The sequence below is a fragment of the Eschscholzia californica genome, unplaced genomic scaffold (assembly GCF_041429995.1).
Source record: "Eschscholzia californica isolate CP2 unplaced genomic scaffold, dmEscCali1.0.p SCAF_4, whole genome shotgun sequence".
Lineage (NCBI taxonomy): Eukaryota > Viridiplantae > Streptophyta > Magnoliopsida > Ranunculales > Papaveraceae > Eschscholzia > Eschscholzia californica.
The window spans coordinates 46,354,413-46,379,123 of NW_028238461.1; the positions used below are offsets into that span (position 1 = coordinate 46,354,413).

At 36.0% G+C, this 24,711-nt stretch overlaps 2 protein-coding genes and 1 long non-coding RNA gene across 3 annotated transcripts; 1 reads left to right on the plus strand and 2 right to left on the minus strand.

The window, feature by feature from the left end:
• Positions 1-812: 812 nt before the first annotated feature.
• Positions 813-8,335, plus strand: LOC147545243 (uncharacterized). The gene is made up of 3 exons (XR_015224240.1): positions 813-934; positions 3,120-3,156; positions 8,266-8,335. It is a non-coding gene; the product is annotated as an uncharacterized LOC147545243 (long non-coding RNA).
• LOC147545244 (protein RADIALIS-like 3) lies at positions 1,050-2,125 on the minus strand. The gene is made up of 2 exons (XM_086638217.1): positions 1,599-2,125; positions 1,050-1,248 (listed from the first exon to the last, which is right to left on the minus strand). Exons 1-2 carry the CDS (start codon positions 1,877-1,879, stop codon positions 1,224-1,226), a joined length of 306 nt encoding a protein of 101 aa, XP_086494343.1. The 5' UTR covers positions 1,880-2,125; the 3' UTR covers positions 1,050-1,223.
• A 2,423-nt stretch (positions 8,336-10,758) lies between the features above and the next one.
• Positions 10,759-11,939, minus strand: LOC147545245 (glycine-rich RNA-binding protein-like). The gene is made up of 2 exons (XM_086635132.1): positions 11,727-11,939; positions 10,759-11,410 (listed from the first exon to the last, which is right to left on the minus strand). The coding sequence occupies exons 1-2, from the start codon at positions 11,838-11,840 to the stop codon at positions 10,979-10,981; spliced, it is 546 nt and encodes a 181-aa protein (XP_086491258.1). The 5' UTR covers positions 11,841-11,939; the 3' UTR covers positions 10,759-10,978.
• Between the last annotated feature and the right edge of the window lie 12,772 nt (positions 11,940-24,711).

Sequence of the window (24,711 nt, forward strand, 5' to 3'; positions counted from 1 at the left end):
TGGAGATAATCAGAAATTTTACCCAATGTATTCTTCTAGGCTCTGGTTTAGTTGGTGTTGGTTGGTGAATCTGCAACATAATCTTTTCGAACCGAGACAGGGATCCTGAGCCCAACTCAACTCAACCCAAAAATTCCATGGGATCAGGACTATGGGCACTAAATTTAAAAATGGTTGGTGCCCCTGCTAGGGACACGGAAGATTTTGTTAAGGGCATGGAAGATTAGTGGGAAACTAGTCAATTTAATTTGACCTAATTTGCTTTACAGGCTAGTGTAGTTTTAAGGACCTAATACAACTTATTTATGTTTTCTTGGCCTTTCTTTCCCTCTTTAACCAACATCGCCCACTACCACCACCACCACCACCACTGACCACTATCCATCTCTCCTTTACGTTCCTCTCTCGTTCGGCCAACATGAATGAGCAATCGACGACTGAGGGAACATACACGAGTATGAAAAGAGATTACAAAGAAAGAGATAGAGTTTGTCGGAGGTGGTGGTGGTGGTGGTAGTAGTAGTATGGTAGTGGTGACAAAGATGGAGAATGAAAAGGATAATGGTGTTTAAATTAAAAGAAGAAAAAGTTTAGGGAGTTTCAAAATGAATAGCCCCCTAAACATTACCCTCCACATAGAATCTAAGAAACTACAGGGCACTTGGTAGTTAGAATTGGCCCTTATAATTTAGTCAGCCCAATGGTAGGACAACCCTACCCGCCCAAGGAAGCTGTTAATACGTTTTAAAGGGACCAACAACTTCCCGCTTTCTTCAATCTTTTACTGAAGTTTTCTCCCGCTCATCTTTCCCGCATTTCCCTAATTCAGTTCTTTCTCTCTCTCTCTCTCTCTCTCTCTGAAGTTTCTATCGATCTGGAGCAGCTCAGTGCAGTTTAAGGCCCTAATTACTCTGAAGATCTCGAACTAGTTAAGGTCCGATTTCTTCAAAACCTAAATTGATTCTGTTATTTTTAATCTTATATTGATTATTCTCACTACCTTATATTTCATTCTTATCCAGTTTTAGAATAGTATATAACAAGTAAACTTGAAGTAGATGCTCAATTTTTTTATTCTGAAAACGATCAAAACTACATAGAAAGTAATAATTAGGTATCCTTCTTCATTACAATTTTATGAACAGAAGGGGAAAAACAAAACATAGAGTAGAAATTATGATCCATTTAGATAGATATCTGTATTGCTGCAGATTCAGTATCTCTTATCGAAGCCTTAGGTACCTTAACCTGCAAAAATTAGTCCCAAAAAAAAAGTAGTAAGATCAGAATAAGTTCAAAGGAATCCTAATCAGAATTCAGTTAGAAGGAATTTCATGAGTAAATTTCTTTCAAAAAACATTATAATTTTGATTTGATGAGTGAAATTAGCAAGTACATTCCATCCACTTTAGACACTTGCCCTAACTTCCAAGAAGAACTGTTCCACTGGAACAGTTCTTCATTGGCTAGACATTTCCAGGAATAAAAGGTTAGTATTTTGGCACGAGTCAATTCAGATCCAAGGTCTGATTCCAATGTGCTCGTTGTTGCTTGACAATGAGAAAGAAAAAACACGTTGGTCTATATGTAGAGATTACCTTTGTTCTTCTTCATTGATGTTGAATTTGGTTTTGATATTGTTAGTATTCCTGTAATTAGGCAAAGGAATTAAACCAGACTCAATATCATGAAGATCCTCAAGAAGGATTTCATAATGTTTCTTCACTTCCTCCACAGTTTTAGTACCTACTGCCCTAGCTACATTGTACCAGCGGTCTGGAGTGTTCTTATCATAAACTGCAAGAGCCTTTTCAAATGATTTGTTTTCTTTGGTAGTCCAAGTTGAACTCCTTGAACAATTTCTAGAGTTTGAAGACATTTTCAAGAATCTAGAGAGAGAATATGGTAGATAGAGAGAGAGGTAGGAGAATGGAGAAGATGAATGGTGATATGAATTAAGAGAAGTGGAAGAGTGTACTCTTTATAGGGAGGAAGGAGGAGGTGAAAAGAGTGGGGTTGAGGAAGGTTCCAGTATGCCAGTTGGAGAATAATAAAGGAAATTTACACTTTTAGGAGCCACATGGATTAATGGAGCTAGAATTATATTACTACTAAAAATGGTTATCGAAAGAGAATTAGTATCTTAGAACAGTTTTCCGGTTAGAATATTGGGGTCCTTCCTTCTGCCCTGTGACCTTTGGGCGCAATAAGTTTATAAGCTCCCAACTCAAAATTAATTAGCAATGAGGGAAGTAACTCTAAATATCGTTGGTCACAAGATGTTTCTTTGTCTATCTGATGATATGAGATTATTTTCATATTAATCTCATTTATGTACTATTTCGACATGACATTCTCGTCATATAGGTCGAATAGTTTTCATTATACTTGCACACTATTTATAAACTAGCATGGAACACATTTTAGGAATAGATATATATTTATATGTGGTGTCAACTGAAAAAATTGCTTACTTTAATGTGTAAGGATTACACCTAATAGAAAAGACAAATATTACATAAGCAACACAGGGTTCAGTGTACTAATGGTTATATATGAGCAAGAAGATAACAAATGCCACCCCTCACTCTGCTTTGATTCATAAATTTGAACCTCTTTATTACAAATAGAAACACAGCCAGCCTTTCCAAAACAAAATTTTGTTGGTTTCTTCTTTTTGTTGTCTCTTCACAATGTCGCGGCGAAATGAGCCCTGTTGTTGGTACTACTGGTTGAATACAAATATGCCGTAGTACTTGAAAGGGTCACGAGCTACCAAACACTAATGCATTTTCATCTATTTTGGACTATCATTGGACGCGCAAGCTCTTGTAAGTCCTTGTATAAGCCTTACACAGGTTGGACCGGACTTAGTCCCGCCATGCCCTTTAAAGGTCTTATGCAGGTCAAACATGGTTTGTCTCGTCTGTTAGAGAGGCCGCGCGCGCTTATGTTCAACGCGGCCTTATTGACACCTTTATTCCTAATGGTGGATGACATTACTTTTGAAAATGATGGGAGACCATTTCCTTTTATTTTGTTATTTAAAAAAAAATTTGATTGTTCTGCCATGTGGTCATTACAACTACGATAATGGTTTTTGTTGTTCATTTTAACAGGTTTTTCCAATGAGACGATAAAAACTGTTCTTATAAGGTATGATGACCATCTTCTTACTTTTTTAACCTTCCACTGCTTTTTCATGATTCTTTCCAAAAAATAATTTTTTTTTCACTAAACGCCCTTCTTTCCTCAGTTTGGGATTCTCTACGCGTCATGAAAGATTTAGATTTTGTTTATTTGTTAAATGAACAACATTCCAAATAACTCTAGCTGGCTATAGATGAGTCCGTACAATGATAGAGGATAAAGAGGACACTTTTCTCATGCTCTTGTGGTCTTAGAATCTGAATGGAAACCCCATTTTTGGATTATTTTTCCGAGTGAGTAAAGGTTTTGTTGTTTAGTTGGACAACAGAGCAAATATATATCTTTCATCTGAAGATATTGTTTACCAGAAAAGTTTATAGAACGTGTGAATTGTATGTTGCAATGTGATGACAACTATTGTATGGAAGAATTTGCTCTCCAAATACACAAATAAGTACAAGATAATAGAATTTTAGCTCATGTTTATTATATCCGGTTACTTTTAATTGCTTAACAAACATGTTTTTGTGAAACATTTGCAAGTGTCTAGGCTGATACGCTAGGACATCTAACTCAAAACCGATTGATAAAATACTAGATATCATGCAGTTGATTACGAGACTTTCCTTTACCCAAGTGCAACTATTCTCACAAGAATATGTAGAAAAACTTCTTTTCATCCATGTGGGACTACTCTCATGCATCTCCTCACTGTAGCACTTCTTGAACCTAGCTCATACCTTTTTTGTTTGGTGACCTAGAACACGCGCGCCAATTGAGCGTATCATGTTTGACCCTAAATATGATCAACGTTTAGTTTGTGAACCTTAAAGTAAAACCTATTGCCAATAAGTAAAAAGAACTTGGATATTATATTTTTTTACCATAAGTTTAGTTTATCTATGTTGTCGGATATTCTAATTGTTAATATTGTCACTCATTTAGGTACAATAAATGCAATAAACTTATATCTAATTTGTACTGTTTGTATTGGTAGTACCACATGGTTTTTAATGGCATCTGTAACTACAAAGAAACAACAGAAGAGGTCAAGTTGTTCTTTGATTTTTAATTTGTTTTAGAATAGTAAATCAACTGTTTATAGTCATGTGTCCTTTACCATAGAAAACAAAAGCTTTTTGGAGTTTACAACTTTTTTGGTAACTCACGGGAAACCAGGTGGACCCATAAGTCTGTTTACTTATTAGTGAATCACAATACCCTAAAAATCTATATTTTTAATAGGCAGGCAGAGTATAAGAGAATCCCTCCATCTTCCACCTAGACTGATTATTCCCACTTTCCTGCAATTTACTTAACTAATATAGTAATTATATAAAGACTAGATGTACATAATTGTTGGACATAAATATTGCACATAATGACCTAGCACCTCAATTAGAACAAGAGAAAAAGAGATTACATGAGTGAGTAGATTTACCCTTAGCTTAAAAATCACGGCCGAATATCGGCTAGATTATACTAATCTTTTTCGTTCTTCTTTTACGAGGTTCGGGTCATTTTAGGATTTTTCAACCACCCCTATTCCTAGTATAAAGCATGTTCTATTCAAACTTTCGACATGTGCAAATAGCTTAAAGACATTGTAGAAAATATAAGCAGCCTGTTGTTAGGAAATTCGGGCGCCGTGCAAACTAGCTAAACTTGACCTCTTTGAGTTTGAACTAAAAATATGACACAGTTGTGACTTGTGCGGGACGTTTTATGGAATTTTACCACTTCGGAAGTGATTATTTAAGCGTAATAACTGTTGGAATCGGAGCCGATTTTGGATCGGTTCAAGTAGTCAAACTCAGAAACGAAGCACACCATTTCGTTCGTCTCGTCGAGCTCTTAAGTTTAGACTCAAGAATCACTCAAATCCGATTCCGGATGAATGAGATATTCAAGTTTAAAGTTTGATCGATTTTTGGTTGATTTAGGGACTAAAATCGCAATAAGGAAAAGTTGGTTTGGGGGCTATTTACGCAAAGAGGACACGTCCAGATCAGACGGCCCAAATCCCAGCCGACACGTCTGTTGCTAAAGAAGTGACCCGTCACTTTACTTTCCAACAGATGCGTCCCTAAAACCCAACATAAGTGTCCCTTATGAATGCATCTATTCGAAACCTATTTATAGGACCCAAATCAACTCCAAATTTCAATCCGTTTTTTCCAGAGTGTCAAGCATTGTTAGAAGATCATATTAGAGTATCTAAAAGAAAGATTTTGTAGAGTTTTCAAGGATTTTCATAAGCAAGAAGTTTGGTCCATTTGCATAAGTCAGAGGTTAGTATACTTTCAAGTTCGACTGCTTTCTGATTCGAAGTACCATTGAATCGAAAGGTTAATCGTTGTATCCTGGGAGACAAACGCCGGTAACTGTTTGGTACTATACAGGGCGTCAATTGTCTTAAGGAAAGAGGAATACCTCGCCTCGATTAAAAAAAAAAATTCTTCTTCTTCTTATCCTCCGATTTTTTCTTTTTCTTTTTAGTCTATCTGATTTCTTAATCAAAGACATTCTGATTTTCCAAATCAGAAGTATGTTGATTTTTTAAAGTAATAAATCAGTAAACACCGAAGGATACAATTCCTCTTTCCGATCTTAAATCGATAGTGAGATTCGACTACGAATCATCTGTTCTGGATAACAGACATTATCGGTTAGAAATACGAAAGATATTGAGTTGTTCTATTCCTTAGTTTTTCTCCATTAATTTGGAAAGAAGGTGTTTTTGATTGATTTACAAATAAAATCAAAGTAGTAACTAGTGATTCGGTTATAGACTGAGTCAACTCGTTGAATCGGTACACCGAAACCAACAATAACTAAATAAGGGAAGCACTTAAAAGGTTGATTATGCTCGGCGCACAACATCTAGATATGTTGGCAAGTAGAGTTTGGTATCTATATTATCACAATATTTCATGGTAGACAGTCTTAATGGTGAAGAAAAAGTTAATTCTTTATCTTCTACTATTTTTTTATTGTTCCTTATCTATGTTGACCCATTCTGTGTTCACAAATTGTGTATATTTTTTTTTAAGGATTCTATTCTAACCAATAATTGCTTTAGTCATATTCACATGCTTCTATCAGACTAAATATTTAGGCCACTTCTATGCTAGAAGCCATTTGGCTAACTGATATCTTTGATAAAGAGATAGCTTAGTATGTTCTATGAGGTGGACTTTTCATAATGGGTGGGGTCTGCCATCTCCTGACCTTAGTTGGACTCTTAAAGTCATGAAATATTTGAACTTGAGATTCTGAGAAGGAAAATAAAGAAACAACAAGTTGATCAGTTGATTTATCGAGTCCTAACTCACAACTTTTCTTGTTAGGATCTTCTGCAAGTAGAACTTTTCTGTTGCTACTTGTCATGTATTGGCAGCTCGATTGCTAGTGACTTAATGTTCTTTGACAATTATGATTTTAAGTAAATTCTGCATTTGCTCTATTGTTTAGTCTAGTGAATGTTAATTTTGAGTTGATTAGGTCTATGGGCTTAGCATATACTATGTTGATGCTCTGTGTAGATCCAAGTCAAAGCATCTAATCATGTGTTGCTCCTTTGGCGCCACTTAGCCTCTTTGAGCTGGCTATATGCTCACTTATGCGCCATTTTTGGTGTCGCTTATTCCCTTTGTTGGGCCCTGGTGTCACCCAACTAGGTGCTTTCTTTATGCCATGTGAGTGCAGTTGTTTGCCATCCATACAGGAACTTCTGTGAAAGCATCCTATTACATGAATGTCGTGGTGCCATGTGAAACCCCATTCAGCCGATAGGCTGTGAGTGTTTAGTTACTTTGGGCTTGTCTCAAGCCAACAACTTGTTATAGAGGTGAAGTTTTCTCTAACACTTATAAAGTGACCACTTACCTCTTCCACAAAAATGTGGGATTATTACGGGTAAAATATTGTACATGGACTTACCATATCCTGGGCTCTGATACCAGTGTTGGGTGGTCTTGGGCTTGTGCCACCCAAACAACTAGCTGGGGGAGGCTATCTCTCATACTTACACAATGAACACCTACCCCTTCTACAACCGACGTGGGATTATTCTTAAAGTTGCTTGTATCTACATCCTTTTGTCTCCATGCTCACCATGCAGGGCAGGACATATTGAGGAGTCTCGCTCCTCTGGAAGAATATCTTCTTCATCAAGCTACCTCATATCAGCCTCATCCTCACAAAGCCCCATCGTCCTACCCTTCCAAATCTCCTTTCTTGTTTGTTGTACCATAGCATTAGAGAAAACCATTTGTGGTTTACTTGGTCTAGGAAGAAGTTGATAGTCACACCTCACTCTGTCAGTAAGTCATGTCTAGTCAGGCATCGCTAGTTTTATCAATCTAAATTGTCGAAAATGACTTCGAATATTGTCAACGTGCAAGTAAGGGGATCCGAAATATTGTCGAAAACAACTTGTGCAACTGTGTTGAAAAGGCGATCCTCGACAAACAGCATTTGATGATGATATTTAGGATCCTTATCATATATAATTTTCTATCTAGAAAAGATGTGTCTCAATCTTCAAAAGATTAGATTCCCCAACTCTTCATTTTAGTATTTATGTTTTTCCCTTCTTAAATGGTCCTTCCTTACAAGTTGGAAGAATTACTGAAATGGGGTAGCATGGATATTACTATTTATGTATCTAGTTATCAGGATAATAGGATTCTTTATCAAAGATAAGGATTGGTCTAGGATCATTAAATCCCTTAGTTTTCTTTTACAGGCAAGAAGAACAAGGAATCAATGACATTTTCAGGAGGTTGAAAAGACTGAAACCCCTGGTCCTGACATGAACATCAAAAACCTTTTGAATTTACTTTACTGAAGAATCTTCAAATGATATCCCAATTTCATAAAAATCTTAACCAATTAAACAACTTGCAAAGATGAAAAGGACCTGAATAAGGAAGAAATTTTAGGGGATATACAGTCTTTTTGATTTATCAGTTTTATGGAACAAATCTTTCTGATAGAGTTACTGTCTGATTACAAGTATAAAGCAAAGTGGTAATAGACCACCAACACCAACTGTGTCTGGAGGGCATACAATAAACAAGTACTAAATAACTCGTTAATGATTGATAACAGGCGGAGAGATGGCAGGACCAATACTCTGTGTAATAGGAGTCTGGGTCGTGTCTTAGTCCCAGTGTGACTTATAATCCTCTCGGACGAGTTACTGATCATTGCTATAGATAGCATTATGCACATTTTGGTATTACGATTGTGTTACGACCATTGTTAACATTTGGAGAACATGTGTGGCTCTGTCTATCAATTATGTCACTGTGGTAAAAAAATATGATGAATTTGAACTTCAATATATGGAAGTGCAGTATTTTGTTGTTATATCACTAGTTGGAGAACATTTTTCGCTCCATCTATCAATTGTTTAACTTCGTGAAAAATATGATGAATTTCAACTTCAGATGTTGATATGAAAGTATAGTAATCGGCCATCATACCATTAGTTATGTATGGACATAAAATCTTTTTGTGTCTTATTAGTCCTATCGTGGAGGCACAACCACTAGTGTTGTAAGAGAAGTTAGTGTGGTGTCTTAGACGGTGTTTGATTTTTGCACTTATTAAGTGATTTTCACTTAATAAGTGTGGGCCGGCAATTTTAGGCCGTTTGTTTTTTCACTTAATAAGTGAATATCACTTGTAAGTGGGGTCAAAGTAAGTGCAAAAAAGTAAGCTCCAACTTTGAGCTTATTTTTTTGCACTTACTTTCTAAGTGCTAAAAAAAACATTTTTATCCTTCTCCGAATATAATAATTACCAATATGATTATAACCCAAAAGAAAATCTCAAACAATTGATAAGTAAAAAAAATCTTTTTATGACTTTAGCGATGACTCTTTTCCTTCTCACTCATCCTTCACCTAAGCTTTTCTCTTAAATTTTTTTCACGTCTCTTCCTTCATTAGTCATGAAACCACCCAAACTCCATGATGCAACGTAAGTTCTTTCTCCTTCATACTTTTTAATTATTTGAGGTTAATATTTTCAACACAAAGTATTCATAAACCGTAATTCTCTTGTACTTAAATTCGGGAGCACAATGAATTAGTATGAAATACTAATATGTAAATACTTTAAGGTCAAAATAGACAATTTCTCATTTTTATGACATTTAGAATTAATATAAAAACAAAAATCAAGCACTTAGAAGTAATGGAAAACAAACGTCACAACACTTACAAGTGATATCACTTACTAAGTGCTAAAAAATCAAACACCCTCTTAGTTACAGTGTGACTGATAATCTTCTCAGACCAATTACTGATCATTGTTGTATGTAACACTTAGCAAAATAATGTTATGCACCTTGTGGCATTACAATTCTGTCACGATCATTGTTAACAATTTGGAGAACATTTGTCGCCTTATCTAACAGTTATTTCACTATGGTGGAAATATGATGAACATTTGTCGATGTGAAAGTGCAATAATCTGCAGTTATATCACTAGTTATGTGTGGACATATAACTTTTTTTTTATCAACTTAAGAATCATTCTATTTTTAAAAGGTGAGGACCCATTGGCTACCTTCATACCCAATAATTCATTGAATTAAACTATTCTAATTTTGATTTTCAACACCATTCTAATCTTTGAATTGACTGGCATTGTTAAGTGACCATGGAACCTTTTCTTTTCTTATTTACATTTTTTCTTTATTGGCTATATTATTTGCTTTTCGGCAATGAACAGTCTATTGTTTCCCGAATCTTATATATTGTATTTGGGCCCAAACCATTATCATTATTAGTACCAGTCAAGTGGTTAATTATTATCATTCTTTTCTTTAAGGGTAATAACTCAACACAAGAATTCTTAGATCGACCCTAACGGCCTGATCTAGCATAGAACTCACGCAATATACTTTTTGTTTCCTCATGTCTTCATTATAGAACAAACATGGAGTTCTCCGCACAACTAGGATGGAGTTGTGCTAATGAGCTATAACTTCTTTAAATTTCGACCATCTTGAACACGATGACCCCATTAATTTCAATCATTTAAAGGCAAAAAAAGATAGGACAGTCTTTAGAGGCACCCTTCGGGATCTTATCGTTCAGATTAGAAGACCTGACTTGAGTAACAGAAAAAACAATACTAGCTACTATTGGGACGGGCTCCTCAACAATAGCCTCCGTGGCCATGGAATAACGACGAGTATGTGTACAAAATTAATTCTAGCAGATAATGTAGCTGACTGAGTTTAATTAAGTGGGCTAATGAAATCTAAATTCTACTAAAATACCAAGAGATTTGATCCATTAACAATCCATGGCTTTACAATTTCTTGTTTGCAACCCCCATAAGGTTTTATCGTGATCTTCAAACCACATTATCCAAAGCTTTTAACTACACAATTTGTTAATTGCAACAAGGCACCATTTAGTTTGATCTTAATATCAAGAGCTTCATGCAAATTCTTATTTGCCACGGTTAGGTTTCCAGTTTCCTACCACTGGAAAAGATACACTAATACGGTAATTTGTTAAAAAAAATTCAGCAAGGCAATTAGTATAGAGATTTTAGGGTAAGAAAAGTAAAGAAACCGAGATGTGTAAGAAATTTTTCATTCATTATCAGAATGGTAGGGGTATTTAAAAACTAAACTCAACAGAACCACTACTAATAGCTGATTAATATCATCATATCATTAGGGATCAAAAAAAAGTAACCATAAGAACCAGACCAGAACAAACCATAACAGAACCAGAACAGAAACAATTAACCATAAGAACATAAACCCCAACCATCATCAATTATTTCCCCCCAAACCCTAGTTTCTCCAGTTATCAGAGTCACCTCCTCCTCCTCTGGAGTATCCACCACCTCCGCCACCTTCACGGCGACCACCGTAACCACCACCACCGCCGCCACCGTATCCACCACCGCCGCCACCTTCACGACGTCCACCGTAACCGCCGCTGCCACCACCGCCGTATCCACCACCACCACCTTCACGACGTCCACCGTAGCCGCCGCCACCACCACCGTATCCACCGCCGCCACCTTCACGACGTCCACCGTAACCTCCACCACCGCCGCCGCCACCGCCGCCGGATCTAGATTGAGCTTCGTTGACGGTGATACTTCGACCATCAAGGTTCTGTCCGTTCATCCCTTCAATAGCCTCTCTCATTGCCTGCTCAGTGGCGAAGGTAACAAATCCGAACCCCCTTGATCGTCCGGTCTCACGATCGTTGATGATCTATATAACAACAGAAAACAATTTAGATTTTGATCAATGAAAAATGAAAAAAGCAAATCTCAAAATCAAACAGAAAATGAAGCTAATTCGATAGATCTATGTTTGAATACGTCTCTGTAAAAACGAAATACGAAGTTAGACATACCGTTTCCGGTGATCAATTAAAGTAACATAGTAACAGAGAGAGAGATAGAAACAGTAACAAATCCAGCGAAAATCACATAGAGAACAAAGTAACAGATCAAGAAAGAAGAATCAACGATCAACCCAATCGGATCTCCTGAATCTGCGAAGACGAAGCTTCATAAGAACAGACCTTAGATTCGACGACTTCTCCGTATGAACTGAAAGCCTTCTCAAGAGATTGGTCATCGGTAGCCCAAGCAAGTCCACCGACGAAGCATCGGTATTCAACATCAGCTGCGGCCATTTTAGAAAAGATGGAGGAACAGAGAAACCCTAGAAAAGTTTTAGAAAAGAGAAAGAACTGAAAAGAGGGGATGAGATTTCAATCCACCTCTGTGAGCTTGAGAAACAATGATATCCCAAACCCTAAATTTATAATGAAATTCCGTGGTTAACTTTAACTATGGTTAGTTTGTTTTCACCCTCAAAAATATCTAAATTCTTGAGTTTTGTTTGGTTTGTACTACCAAAATATTCCAAGTAAAGTATCTTTGGAAATAAAGCAAAAACTACAACCAAACATCCCTTCCGCCAAAGAAATATCTCCTACACTATGTCGCCATCTAAACCCTAACTAGGGTTAAGGAGATAGTGGTTGGACGATTTTGGGCTCCGATAATTCCGTGGTGGGCTCAGTCACGTGAGATAGACGATGGGACGTTTAAAGATAAGACCTCCAGGTCGTTAGTATCAGAGTCACAAAATATCTTACGTACTTAATTACTCTATTGTCCTTTTCAACTTAAGAAATTACATATTTTTTTCTCTGTACGGTAACGTTATAGCCTCGTCCATTTTTGTCCAAGGGAAGGACGCCCCCGGACTTGGGGTAGTTCATTTTGAAACGCCCTGCCTTAGTTAGGGTAATTCATTTTGTATTTGAACCGATCAAATCAATTTGATCTAAACAGACTTGGATAGTTTGGGAACGATCCAGTTGTTATTTGGATTGGTTCGAATACTAAAAAGTCGAGTAGAGGTTTTGGTTCGTTGTATAGGTTTGTTTGATGGATAATTGTAAAAATCAAACTAAACTATTTATTATTATCTTTTATATATTATATGCGTAAGAATATATATATATATATATATATATATGATTGAGCATTATGATTGTGGAGATTCAATTGTTTATCGTTTTTTATCTTCCTCGAATGTTGATAAACTATGTTAAATTAATCACTTACATGTAGACTTAATGGCTTATAAGATAATACTAATTTTAGCACGTTCTAAATACAATTGTAATAGGTTTTAAAATTGAAAATTCGAAATTTTGTTTTTGACAAATTTTTAATATTTGGTTCAGCTGAATAATTGAACAAAACCATTAACCAATTGGTTCGTATTGAGATTTAGAGTAACCGAACCCTTTGAGTCGGATTATGGATCGGTTCAAAAAGTCAGTTATCTAACTGATGTTCACCACTAACCTTACTTGTATTTGCTTGCCATTTAGGCCATGTTTGGCGCGCGGGAATCGCGTGGGAATGGAATGTGATTCTTGGGAATCACAATCCTGATATTGTTTGGCTCGCGGGAATGCAGTGGGAATCCTATTCCCGGGGGAATAGAATTCCCTCAAAATGGGGTAATAGCAAACCCAGGGAGGGGGGTGGGTTTGTGATTCCCATTCCCGGGAATGCTTTGTTTTAATATTTATAGACCAAATTATCCTTAATAAAATATTAGAATGACTATTATTAAAATCGTCCTCCACACAATATCACAACTAAAAAAATTAAAAACCTATGGTTAGCCACCACCATAGCAATACTTTCTCTTGCTCAAATGTAACTTTTTCTCCCTCTCTAGTTTTTTCTCTCTTCTCTTTTTCTTTTTTCATTACAATCGATTTCATAATGTTTAAAAAGAAAAAAATTTAGCCATGACCTTTATTTATTTTAAATAATTTTTTTTTAAATGGTCAGCGTCCCTCGAACCTTTGACCTCCGAAGTGGAAGATTATACTTTTTACGACTCCAACCAAAGGTTGTTGGCATTTTAGATACTATTTAATTGGTGTGTCATGTTACTATTTCATATCTGCAATTTTGAGTAAATAATACTGATTAAAGTACATAATAAAATTGACGTTTTATTTATGTAGTTTAAGGATATAATAGGAATTTTACAAAAAATTATATTCCGATTCCTACACGAACCAAACACCAAGTTAGGAATCTATCAGGAATCGAATTCCTATTCCTGACCAAACCAAACATCAAACTGAATAATCTGATTCCCGGAAATTGTGTTACGGGACCCGTCCGCCAAACATGGCCTTAATCTCTCTATTTTTTGTTGTGACAGGTGCCTATTGTAGCGCGCCCAAGTTTTCATTGCCACTATAAATCTAAGGCCACGTTGGCGCGCGGGAATGGCGTGGGAATGAAATGTGATTCTCGGGAATCACATTCCAGATCATTGTTTGGTTTGCGGGAACGGTGTGGGTCCGGCAATGTGATTCCCTCAAGAAGGGGTAATAACCCACGGCGGATGTGGATTTTGATTCCCATTCCCTTTGAATCACATATATTAATATTTATTGATAAATATATCCTCAACAAAATATTGAATTACCAATTTTATTTTTGTAGGATCTTGTATTAATAAGTACTATTTATATTTATGAACAAAATTTAATATTAGATAAATTTCTATTTAGGTTTACGAACAAAAATTTATTTTAGATAAAATTTTATTAGGACATTTATTTAATATCTTTAAATTCTAACCCTTTGATGTATCGTGTTATTATTTCATATCTATGAATTTGAAAAAATAATACTGATCTTAATATATATAACAAAGTTGATGTGTATATTTTATGCAAAAAAAAAAATTGATATGTATTTTATATAGTTTAAGTAAGGGTAAAAGTGAACTTTTACAAATATTTACATTCATATTCCTATATGAACCAAACACCTAATTAAGAATATGCCCGGAATGAAATTCTCATTCTTGGTCAAACCAAACATCAAACTACAGTAATCTGATATTCAGAGATCAGGTTACTGGAATGTGATTCCCAAAATTTGAAGGTTTAATTTTGTCTCTTTGAATTTATCTCATTTTGTGGGTGGATACCCCCTTTGTATTTCATGGATTATCTTGAAAGTATGAGTCTATATTTCTAAATAAATGTAAAAAAGGTAGGTGCACAAATGAGTTTTTAAATCTGACAGAATGTGAAAAGTCTTTATATGGATCTTAAAACTAAGATCATTGCTAAGAATTTGAAGATCTGGTGTCAAATTTATGTGAGGTTGTCTAGAACGTTTAACATAAAGTGAAAATGTACATCACATATGAATAGAATATTATTCAATAATATAGAAGACATTAAATTGTTGACGAAATCAAACTCGTTGTATAAAGTTTCTAATGATCGCTTCACTTAATTTCCAAGTAAAGTTTCTTCGATACGCAAGCATTATAGCATCTAAGTAATTAGATTTTTAGATGATCAAAGAAAACATAATGAATGTTAGAGATAATAGTCGAAACATGTAGAGCTAAAATTTCAAGTCAAACTAGACTAACATAAAACTTGAAATGTTGTGAAAATTATCTTAATATAAAGCTAAAAACTATACAAATACTTCTGTATCTAAAAATAGAAGAGGAGTTCATGCTCACAAAGTCTAATTTGTTGTCCAAATTTGATTTGTACTAGTTAAAAAGGTAAGGTTGAATTTTTCCCAAAACTGTGAAACCACTAAAATATTTATATTTAAATACAATAAAAACTTGGAGAACTCTTAAGGGGCGCCAACAACAATAAGTAGTAGCTCTTATTTAACCACCCTAACAAGATATTAAAAGAAAGGGCCATATATAGGCGTCGAACCTATGACCGTTGATGCACGGAACAAAAATATTACCGTTGAGCTAGACATTACTCATATAAGAGTTACAATTATTAATACTTATTAATGGGAATTTGGGATTGGACCCGTTTTTGTTGGGTGTCAGGGGAGAACGCCCTGCCTACCCCACCTCGAACACGGGCATGCTTAGAACCCAAAAATAACTTTGTGATAGAGTTATAGAGTTTCTATCATTTATCATGTAGATATGTTTATGAATTTATTTTATCTTTAGGTTATTTTTTACATGGATTGCACCAGTCGTTACATTCATTTCGACATAGATATATCACGAAGAAATATATGAATTGAATAATCCTCGAGCTTATGGTATCTCCTTTCTTGCCATGTCAATCTCTTAACTTCCTAAGTCTTTCTTCAACGCTATGATGACAGATGACTTATACTTCTCCAATCAACTTAGCTAAAGTGGGTGGCTCTTTCCTTGCCATGTTGTGAATTAGATGATGAAGTCCGATTCTTTTCTCATAGTCGCGCAAGCCATGTAGTCGTTTAAGCGAGAGATTTGCATCATTTCATCTTTGAACCTAAACAAAAAGTTTTTTTTTGGGATTCTTCTATGTTCTAAACTAGACCCAACAGGTCATCCGATCTCTTTTTTGGCATTAAAGGTCGTGTAGAATGTTGTAGCGAGCTCCTCGAAGGACTTAATGGTCCTTATTAATAAGGTGGAGTACCAAGATCCAGTTGTTTACTTCGAGACAATGGGAAAAGCTCAATACGTTGTTGACTCGTTTATATTTGCCCCATATAAATGTAATCTAATCATGCAAGAATATCTTTGGGTTTTGTCAATGCATCGTATATTTCCGGCTTATTTCCCGAATAGCCCCCAACTTTGTGACCAACTTCCTGTCTAACCCCCTATTTTATAAAAAATACCCAGCTGACCCCTTTTTTGAGATTCCGTTATAACTTTATTAACCAGTCATCATTTCTCTCTATTCCATCTCATTACCTCTCTCTGCTGTTAGGCCTAAAAATAGGTCTAATCCCGCAAGTATACGGGGTCAAGTTATAGTATTTCTAATAAGTCGAATATCGTTCCAAGGGACAAGCTATTTTATCTAAATCTCGAATTACACCCCCTTTCAAACTTTTGCTTTGATTTGGAAACTACTATGAAAAAAAGAAAGCAATACTAATAGACTAATGAGAATGAAATCAAGATGAGAAGAAGAATCTAGGGTTTTCGATTTCACCACATAAATGGACTACTTAAAACATGCATTAATTAACAAATCCATTTTCTCATGTATAACTCAAAATCTAACATAATAAACTATTTAGATTTCAGAATATATTCTTTAATAACACAATTCAAAATCAAGAATGTATGATTGACTACCATATAAAACTAATTTCCTACACTATCATTCAAGATCTAAAAGGCATATCTCATCTAATAAATCAATAAAAGCATGAAATATCTAATTATAATACATGAATGATAATAAGGTTATAGAATCAACATGAAATGACAATCAATAGGCATTGAAGCTCAAAATAAGGATTCATTGATTTATAACATATCTCAAAATAAGCCCAAATATGGGTTTCCTCTACACCCTAGATACAAAATTTAGCTACTCATGGAATCTAAAATAATATTCATTGAATTCATAAAATAAATGGAATTACAAAAGATTAATGGAAAGAAATCACCAAGAATGTTCACAATCCATATTCCCATGTATCTCAATTTTGATGTCCAATTTAAGCTCCAAGTATCTCAAGAATATTGCTCAAAACTCCAAATAATAGCTTATTAGAAGATAAAAGAAGAGAAATTTAGAAGAGAGATAGAAGAAGAAGAGATTTTAGAGAAGAAGGTATGGAGAAATTAGAAGGTTAGAAGAAGAAATTAGAAGGAGAAAGTAAATCTAGAGAAAAGATGAAGGTGGTAGAGAAAAGAATGGTGGCTAGGATTTTTAGTTGAGAAGAGGTAGAGAGAAAAGGAGGCTAAGAGAGGCTAAGAGGGGAAAAGAAGGGTTAGGGTTTTACAACTACAAGAAAGAGAAAAGAGGGGCTAAGAAAGGAGAAGAAGTGGCTTAGAAATTAGATAAGGAAGCCTTTTAGAGGGTTGTTGAAGTCTAGCTTTTAATGGAGGAGCAAGAGATTTATTTATAGAGTTGGGTTAGGGTTTGGTTGGGTCAAATGGTAAAAGGTGTGAAGATGAGGGTAAAAAGGGTAAATAGAAAGGTTTAAAAGGATAAAACCCTAGTTGGGCTGGCGGCTAGGGTTTAATTTGGGAATTCGGATGCTGGGTTGTAGCCGGGTTCACGGTCTAAAGTTGCGGTTTAAACAGAGGCCGTCAGATGAAAGGTGTACGCGGATCTAAAGGGACAGGAGAGTGACACTCGTCCCGGGACTACCTTAATACGAAGCTTCGGGCAACACGGAAGTAGATAAATGACGGAACGATCAGCAGCCGCACGATCTAAAAAACGCGGGAAGTTGCGGCTGCGATTAAAACGCGAGCAAGGGACTACCGAACTAAAATGAAACGCGGTACATTGGATCATGCTCGATGGCCACACTTCGCTGCTTAGCGCGAACACGAGATTTAGATGCTCCGACCTCCGAACTACGACACGTGTCCCTAAGCATACCGCGGGCCAGAAACTTGCCCGACATTGTACCGAATGCTGACCAAATGTTGACCTGACTTTGACCTTGGTTTATTCCTTCTTCCGGACTCCGATTTGACTTCTGTTTTCTCCTACGGACTCGTCTCGACCTCTACTTTTTAACCACGCACTGACCTTGGCCAAATTTCCGGAATGTCCTTGACTCCAAATGACCAAAATACCCTTTATGCATCTTTTTCTCATTTTTAACCGTTTTCACACCTAACTCTGCAAAAGACACCTAATCAAGAAAACCAACCATTTTATTATAATAAAGACTCGAAACCGACTAACTTGGCTAAATTAAACGACTTAGATGGGACATTTTCATGACCCATCATCTGCCACCTCATTTTCTCGCCACCTCATCGTCTTTACCGGCGAAGGTCGTTGTCCGACCAATTTCAGGCCGGCGACTTTCAAACCTAAAAAATAAAATAAAAAATTCTCTTTTTTTTTTTCTCTCTCTCTATCTCTCATGTTTTCTCTATTCTTCTTCTTCTTCTTCTTCTTTCTCTCTCGTCCTTTATCTCTCTTTCTTTATCTCTCTTCCTTTATATCTCTTCCTTTCTCTCTTCCTCTCTATATACTGTCCGGCGAAGGGGGAACCCTTCGTCGACCGTCGGTTTGGGAAAAACCCAGACCGACGAAGGTCTCGGAAAACCAGACCTTCAGATCTGGAAAACCAGATCTGGAGGTCTAGGAAAACCACACCTTCGTCGATATAGAGAGAGAGAGAGTGAAAAGAGAGGGGAAGAGAGAGAAAGAATAAGAGAGAGAAAACATGAGAGAGAGAGAAGAAGAAGATAATTTTTTTTAGGTTTGAATGTCGCCGACCGGAAATTGATCGGCCTGTGACCTTCGCCGGTGAAGACGATGAGGTGCCAGAGAGATGTGATGAGATGGAAGAGAGAGAAATGATGACTGGTTAACGGAGTTATAACGGAATCTCAAAAAGCGGTCATCTAGATATTTTTGATAAAATTTGGGGCTAGACAGGAAGCTGGTCACAAAGTTGGGGGCTATTTGAGAAATGACCCTATATTTCCAGATCTAGGCACTTAAAATCCCTTGCCCTTTGGGCATTCAGGAAATGAGCCTAACTTATGGGCTAAGTTGACGGGCTTCGCACAAGGGTAAGGATTTTTAAGATAGACCCAAACTCATCCACTATCAATAGGTAGATTGGGCATGCAATACGTGTCCGAATTCGGGTGGAGCGCTTTCTCGTCGGATTCGAGCATTGCGAGTCGAATTTCGGGCTCTCGGGCAGAATTTTCACCCTTAGCCAGCATATTGTAGATAAGTTTATGGAATTAGTATGATATTTTGATTCATGAATTAGTATGATATAATGTATAAGTTCTGAGTGACACGATGATACTTAACTTATTAAATTATGAATTATTTATTGTGACAATAACTCAAATCTGCATTAATCCAAATAGCCTACTAATAAAATAAAATAAAAGTCATTGTGTAGGAGAGAGAAAATCTCTTGGCATGGACGAAATTTCTTTTTGCGAGAAACTGGTTAATCTAGTTTGGCCTCTTTGTCTTATTCACCTTCTTCACCACGGGCTACTCTCTAACCTAAAAATGAACACAAAGAAGAAAAAAATTTCTCCAAGAAGTAAGCAAATGTAATGGGTTTTAGAACAAACGACCCAAAAGAATGCCTATACAGAATATGAAAATTTTAAGAGCATCATTGTAAAATTATTGTTCTACACCCATTTTATTGACTTCCAGAGTAGGGGCCTCACCTTACAAGTATGATATACCGCAATAAAATCCAGAGTTTAATTAAAATTTAAGACTCTTACCCTTAATCTTTTGCATCATGAAAGTATTAGAAATTAAGAGACTTTAATTTCCGAATCATAGTGGCCTGTGGGCCGGCCAGACCAGACCCGGGTCAGTCCTCGATCTCGGGTTGGGCCTTGTTCAGTCAACCTGGGTTGAAGGCCCGACCCAGGACCATTTCAGCCAGGGTTGCCTAGGTCCGACCCGTGACCCGGCCCGACCTTTTGAACACCACTAACCCTGAGTACAAGTTGAAATGCGACGTAATTTCGAACATGATTACTAGGAAAAATAGGTGTAATCTCAATTACTTGAGATTTTAAAGCTACTGTCTCATCATCATCAATTTCAATTTGATCATTTGTTCACCAGGACAATCCAAACTTCGTCTTCATCAATTTCTACTGAATAATCATCTTCATCAATTTTGCAAGCTGATAAAAGAGTTTCTGCGTCTTCCACATCATCTTGAACAAAGTTAGCATGCTCCGAATGTTCTTGGAAACTCTACATTCTGATTTATAATGACCTTATCTTTTGCAACGAAGAGATTCAAATTCACCTCGTAAAGTCTGCAACCTTACATTTTTTTACTTCCTCATCACCCTTGTTGGATCTTTGCAACAAATCCCACACTTCTTTAGCTGTTTCAACTTTCGAGATTTTCTCGAAAACAATCTCATCCACAACTAGAATGAACAATGTCTTCTTATCCTTCTTTCCATTCTCTCTGAAACTAACTTTTTTGACCCGAGAGAGAGAGAGAGAGAGAGAGAGAGAGAGAGAGAGAGAGAGAGAGAGAGAGAGAGAGAGAGAGAGAGAGAGAGAAAAAGAGAGCTTCATGTGCTACCCAATCAACTGGTTCTACGTACCCAAATTCGACAACCTCCCAAAATTTTCTGGAAGCCAAATATTGTTTTCATTTGGATACACCATTGATCAAAATTTTTTCAACAAAATTGCGGAAGCTGGGGTTGGATTAATCCGTTCTTTTCACAATTCGGTTAGTAATCACAAAATATTCCTTGCATAAGGCTTTAGACTAGCCAGTCCGAGGTTCAAGTTCGAGTCCAAGACTTTTGCTTTGGCAGGTGTTTATAATTTTAAGCGGAACCGTCCCCCGTTAGTGAAGTTTAGGTTGAAACCAAAATAATATTTTCAAAATAAAAACTCTATAATATATATCACTATTCAGAACCAAATAAGTATGAAACAATGGAATGAAAATTTATTTGGACGATACCTACGATCCCGAGAATTAAACTATTTCTTTGGAAATGTTGTACGAACAACTTACCAATGCGAGACAAAATTGGCAAATTCATCGGTAACGTTTACAACTGTGTTTACTGCGATAACAATGAAACCATCACTCATGTATTACTTAACTGTTGTTACGCTCGTCCTATCTGGTTTCATTTCAATATCATTACGGAGAATATCATCAACCTTAGAGACTGGATAATTTCATGGAAAGATTTGGGAACAAAGAAGGTAACCCTATACGCTAAAATCTTATGATTTATTTGAAAAACTAGATATGAGAAATTCTTTTCCTCGATAGAACAATCTCCAATGCAGGTTATTACTAAAATACAAGGATCAATCACTAGTTTGAAATCAAGAAAAACCAAAACAGATAACAACATCTTGACCAACTTGACTCCACCTGAAGCGCCATTCCTCAAAATTAATGTGGACGTCTCCTTCTCATCCCTTTCAGACCCAGCAGTTATAGGATGCGTTATGTACGATGAGAAAACAGAGTTTATAGCAGCAGCCTTAGCAGACACTATCAGAGGTCAAATTGCCGAAGAATGCGAATGTCAGGTCATTTTATAAGGCATGCAATGGACCGCAGAACTAAAAATCCAACATATCCCTATTGAAAGCGACAACCAAAACCTAATTCGCTACCTCCACAACAACAACACAACAATCATCTAGCAATCTGATAAGCATATGGATAAGATCACCACTCTCAGGAACAATTTCGAAGACAGTATTCTCGTACACTACCCGGAATCACAATGAACTAGCAGACAAATTGGCGAAATAGGGCAAGAGAAACCTCTCCAGGCGCACATGGCATTCCGTTCAAGATTTATCCGACGCTTTTCTGTCTTGGTTCTGTTGTTTTTCTTTGTTTCAACAAAAAAAATTCAGAACCAAATCACGTGGAAATCAAATAACTTGATCAAAGTAACAACCAAGGGTATTTAATTTTGATCAGCGATTCTGATAATTAGGAGCTCCATCTCAACCTTCACTTAAAACTTCTGGGGACATTGTGTTTCTTTTCGGAATAAACTGGTTGAATAACTAGGAACTTTAATTCCACCTAGTGGATTATATTATTTTTTGATTAGCATAATTATGGAGCGTGAACCCTAACAAAGGGAGAAACCCATGCCAAGTGTGGTAACCACCACCAATTAAAGATATTCCAACCAAAACACAACAAATCATTAACATATAGTGCTACATATAAATTGTTGTTTCCCTGGTTCTCTTTTAAGAGAATAGTTCTGAATCTTTCTGTTTAACAAAACAGAGTACACCCACTTTTAATTATCTTTCTATCTGATAAATCAGAGAAAGAGTTATCTTCTAACAATTAAGATAACAACAGTGATTATAAAAAGAAAAATCAAATGTAAAATATCCGAGTCGAGGATACCTCTGTCCTTAAGAAAATTTACACCCTATGTATCAGTACCAACAGTAATGGTGTATGTCTCCCAGGATAAAACAGATTACCTATCAAAGTAAAGATGGTACCTCTTAGTTATGATAGTCTGACGAACTTTGTAAGTAATATGAACTTCTGAACGATGATTTCTTAAACTCTAATGCTTGAAGATGGATGCCCAGAAAATGCTAAAAAAATTGATGTTTAGTTTGCTGAATTCTCATGGTATTTATAGGGGTATTGGCACCACTTCGTATGGGTGCCTATAGACAAATGGATGTTTCCAACAGCCACATTTGACTGTTGGGTTACAGATTTAATTTCGACCGTCAGATCTCAACGGATCTATTTAGATCCAGCGCCACAAACGCCTACCGTTAGATCCCAACGGATCTATCGGATTTGTTGAATAAATCTCCACCGTCGGATCAAATCTCTGGTCTTAAAATCGAATGGCTCCAATCGCTCCATGCGCAAAGTGCCCCTAAAGCGCCCACGCCGCGCGCGATACGTGGTGCAAACAGCGCCAAGCATCCCATCATCCCAACCAATCTATTATTAGTAACATAAGGAAAAGTCTATATAAGGAAGTAGAACTTTCCTTATTTTTCCAATACGGTACTAATAATAAAACTAAACGTTGTAGTTATCCCTATATTTTTTCCAAGTAAATCAATGATAATTCATTCATATGAAATCGGATTTTGACAAACTTTGTCTAAATTCAAGAGCTCGACGAGACGAATCCAATGGTCCATCCTGATCTTGATTTGGACAACGTTTGGTTGCCCAAATTGACAAAAAAACATATCCGGTTTCTACATAAATGACTATGAGTAACTAGTGAAGGACACCATCTACCGCACACCTCGCTCCTTCACTTGAGCCTATTCCTCACTTTGCCCAATCTGTCCTTAACATCAATTTGATGCATTTCAATGCTCAAGGCAGCAGCTAGAAGAATCTTCACGTCTTCAGAACTCTGGGCTCTAGAAAGCATATTTGCAAGCTAGTTCACTTTTCTACACACATACTGTAAGTTGGTTTACTTCTCTGTACCCATGATTGTTTAGGAGATGGTGATATTTGTTTTTTCTACATTACTAATAGTCTGATATGTTATCAGTTGTTTTACTTAAAAGGAAGGGTTTTCGCTGGTTTTTTTTTTTATGTTCAGCGGTCAACGAATCATGATAAACTTTAGGAAAAAGTTTGTGAGTTGTCGAAGATTCAGAATGAAGTAAACGAGTTACTACGAGTATTTTGATTTTGTAAACGTTTAATCTTTTTCTTTGTGTACTACCTATATATTAATGAAGTAGAACATTTCAACACAAAAATACCGACCACTGCCTATAATGTCTCTACACATATGATTCAACTTGTAAAGATTAGGGGTCCATGGTCCCCCATTAACATTTTAAGAGACTGCTAATAGTACAAAATACACATATCTCAAGATCTACCATTCTTTACCTTTGATATAGGATTATATTAAGTGGGCAAAGTTACATACTAAACAATGAATTCTTTATGAATGGAGAAAATCTTTTACTAATTTATATTTAGAGGCCATGTCTATTTGACTACATTATGCTTTTAGACGAATCTATTTGGAGATCCATTATATCTTTTTTCTAACAAAACATATTATGCTTGTTACCGGTGGGGAATAGAACGTGCACACTACCATTACCTAGTATTACTTTTTCCTTATAAAAATTACTAAGGTAAACTCTTTAAAACGTGACAGATGTTTATTTAGTTTTTCCAATAATGTCTTTAATTATTCAGTTATTTTCAAATCCAAATTCTAGGTGAAATGATTACGTAATATTACAAAAAAATAAAAATATATCTGAATTCTAAAGAGAAAATGGTCAAATGGTCTAATTCATTGACAAATATTTCTGAAAGTGTCGCCCAAAAAACAATATTTTAGATCAAAATCAAGAAATAAAGAAGAAAACAGAAGAAAGTGAAATATTTTGTATTGATATATGATCTCAACTTTTATTTTAGTTAATCATAATTAAAAATATGTAAAATTTACTAGTATAAAGACTCATAATTAAGAAAGAATGGGCTTGA

Coding starts and splice junctions, on each gene's coding strand:
- LOC147545244 (XM_086638217.1), bottom strand. CDS start 1,879: ATGTCTTCAAACTCTAGAAATTGTTCAAGGAGTTCAACTTGGACTACC. Junction 1,249..1,598: donor ATCAATGAAGAAGAACAAAG/GTAATCTCTACA, acceptor TAATTTTTGCAG/GTTAAGGTACCTAAGGCTTC.
- LOC147545245 (XM_086635132.1), bottom strand. CDS start 11,840: ATGGCCGCAGCTGATGTTGAATACCGATGCTTCGTCGGTGGACTTGCT. Junction 11,411..11,726: donor GAGAAGTCGTCGAATCTAAG/GTCTGTTCTTAT, acceptor GTTGTTATATAG/ATCATCAACGATCGTGAGAC.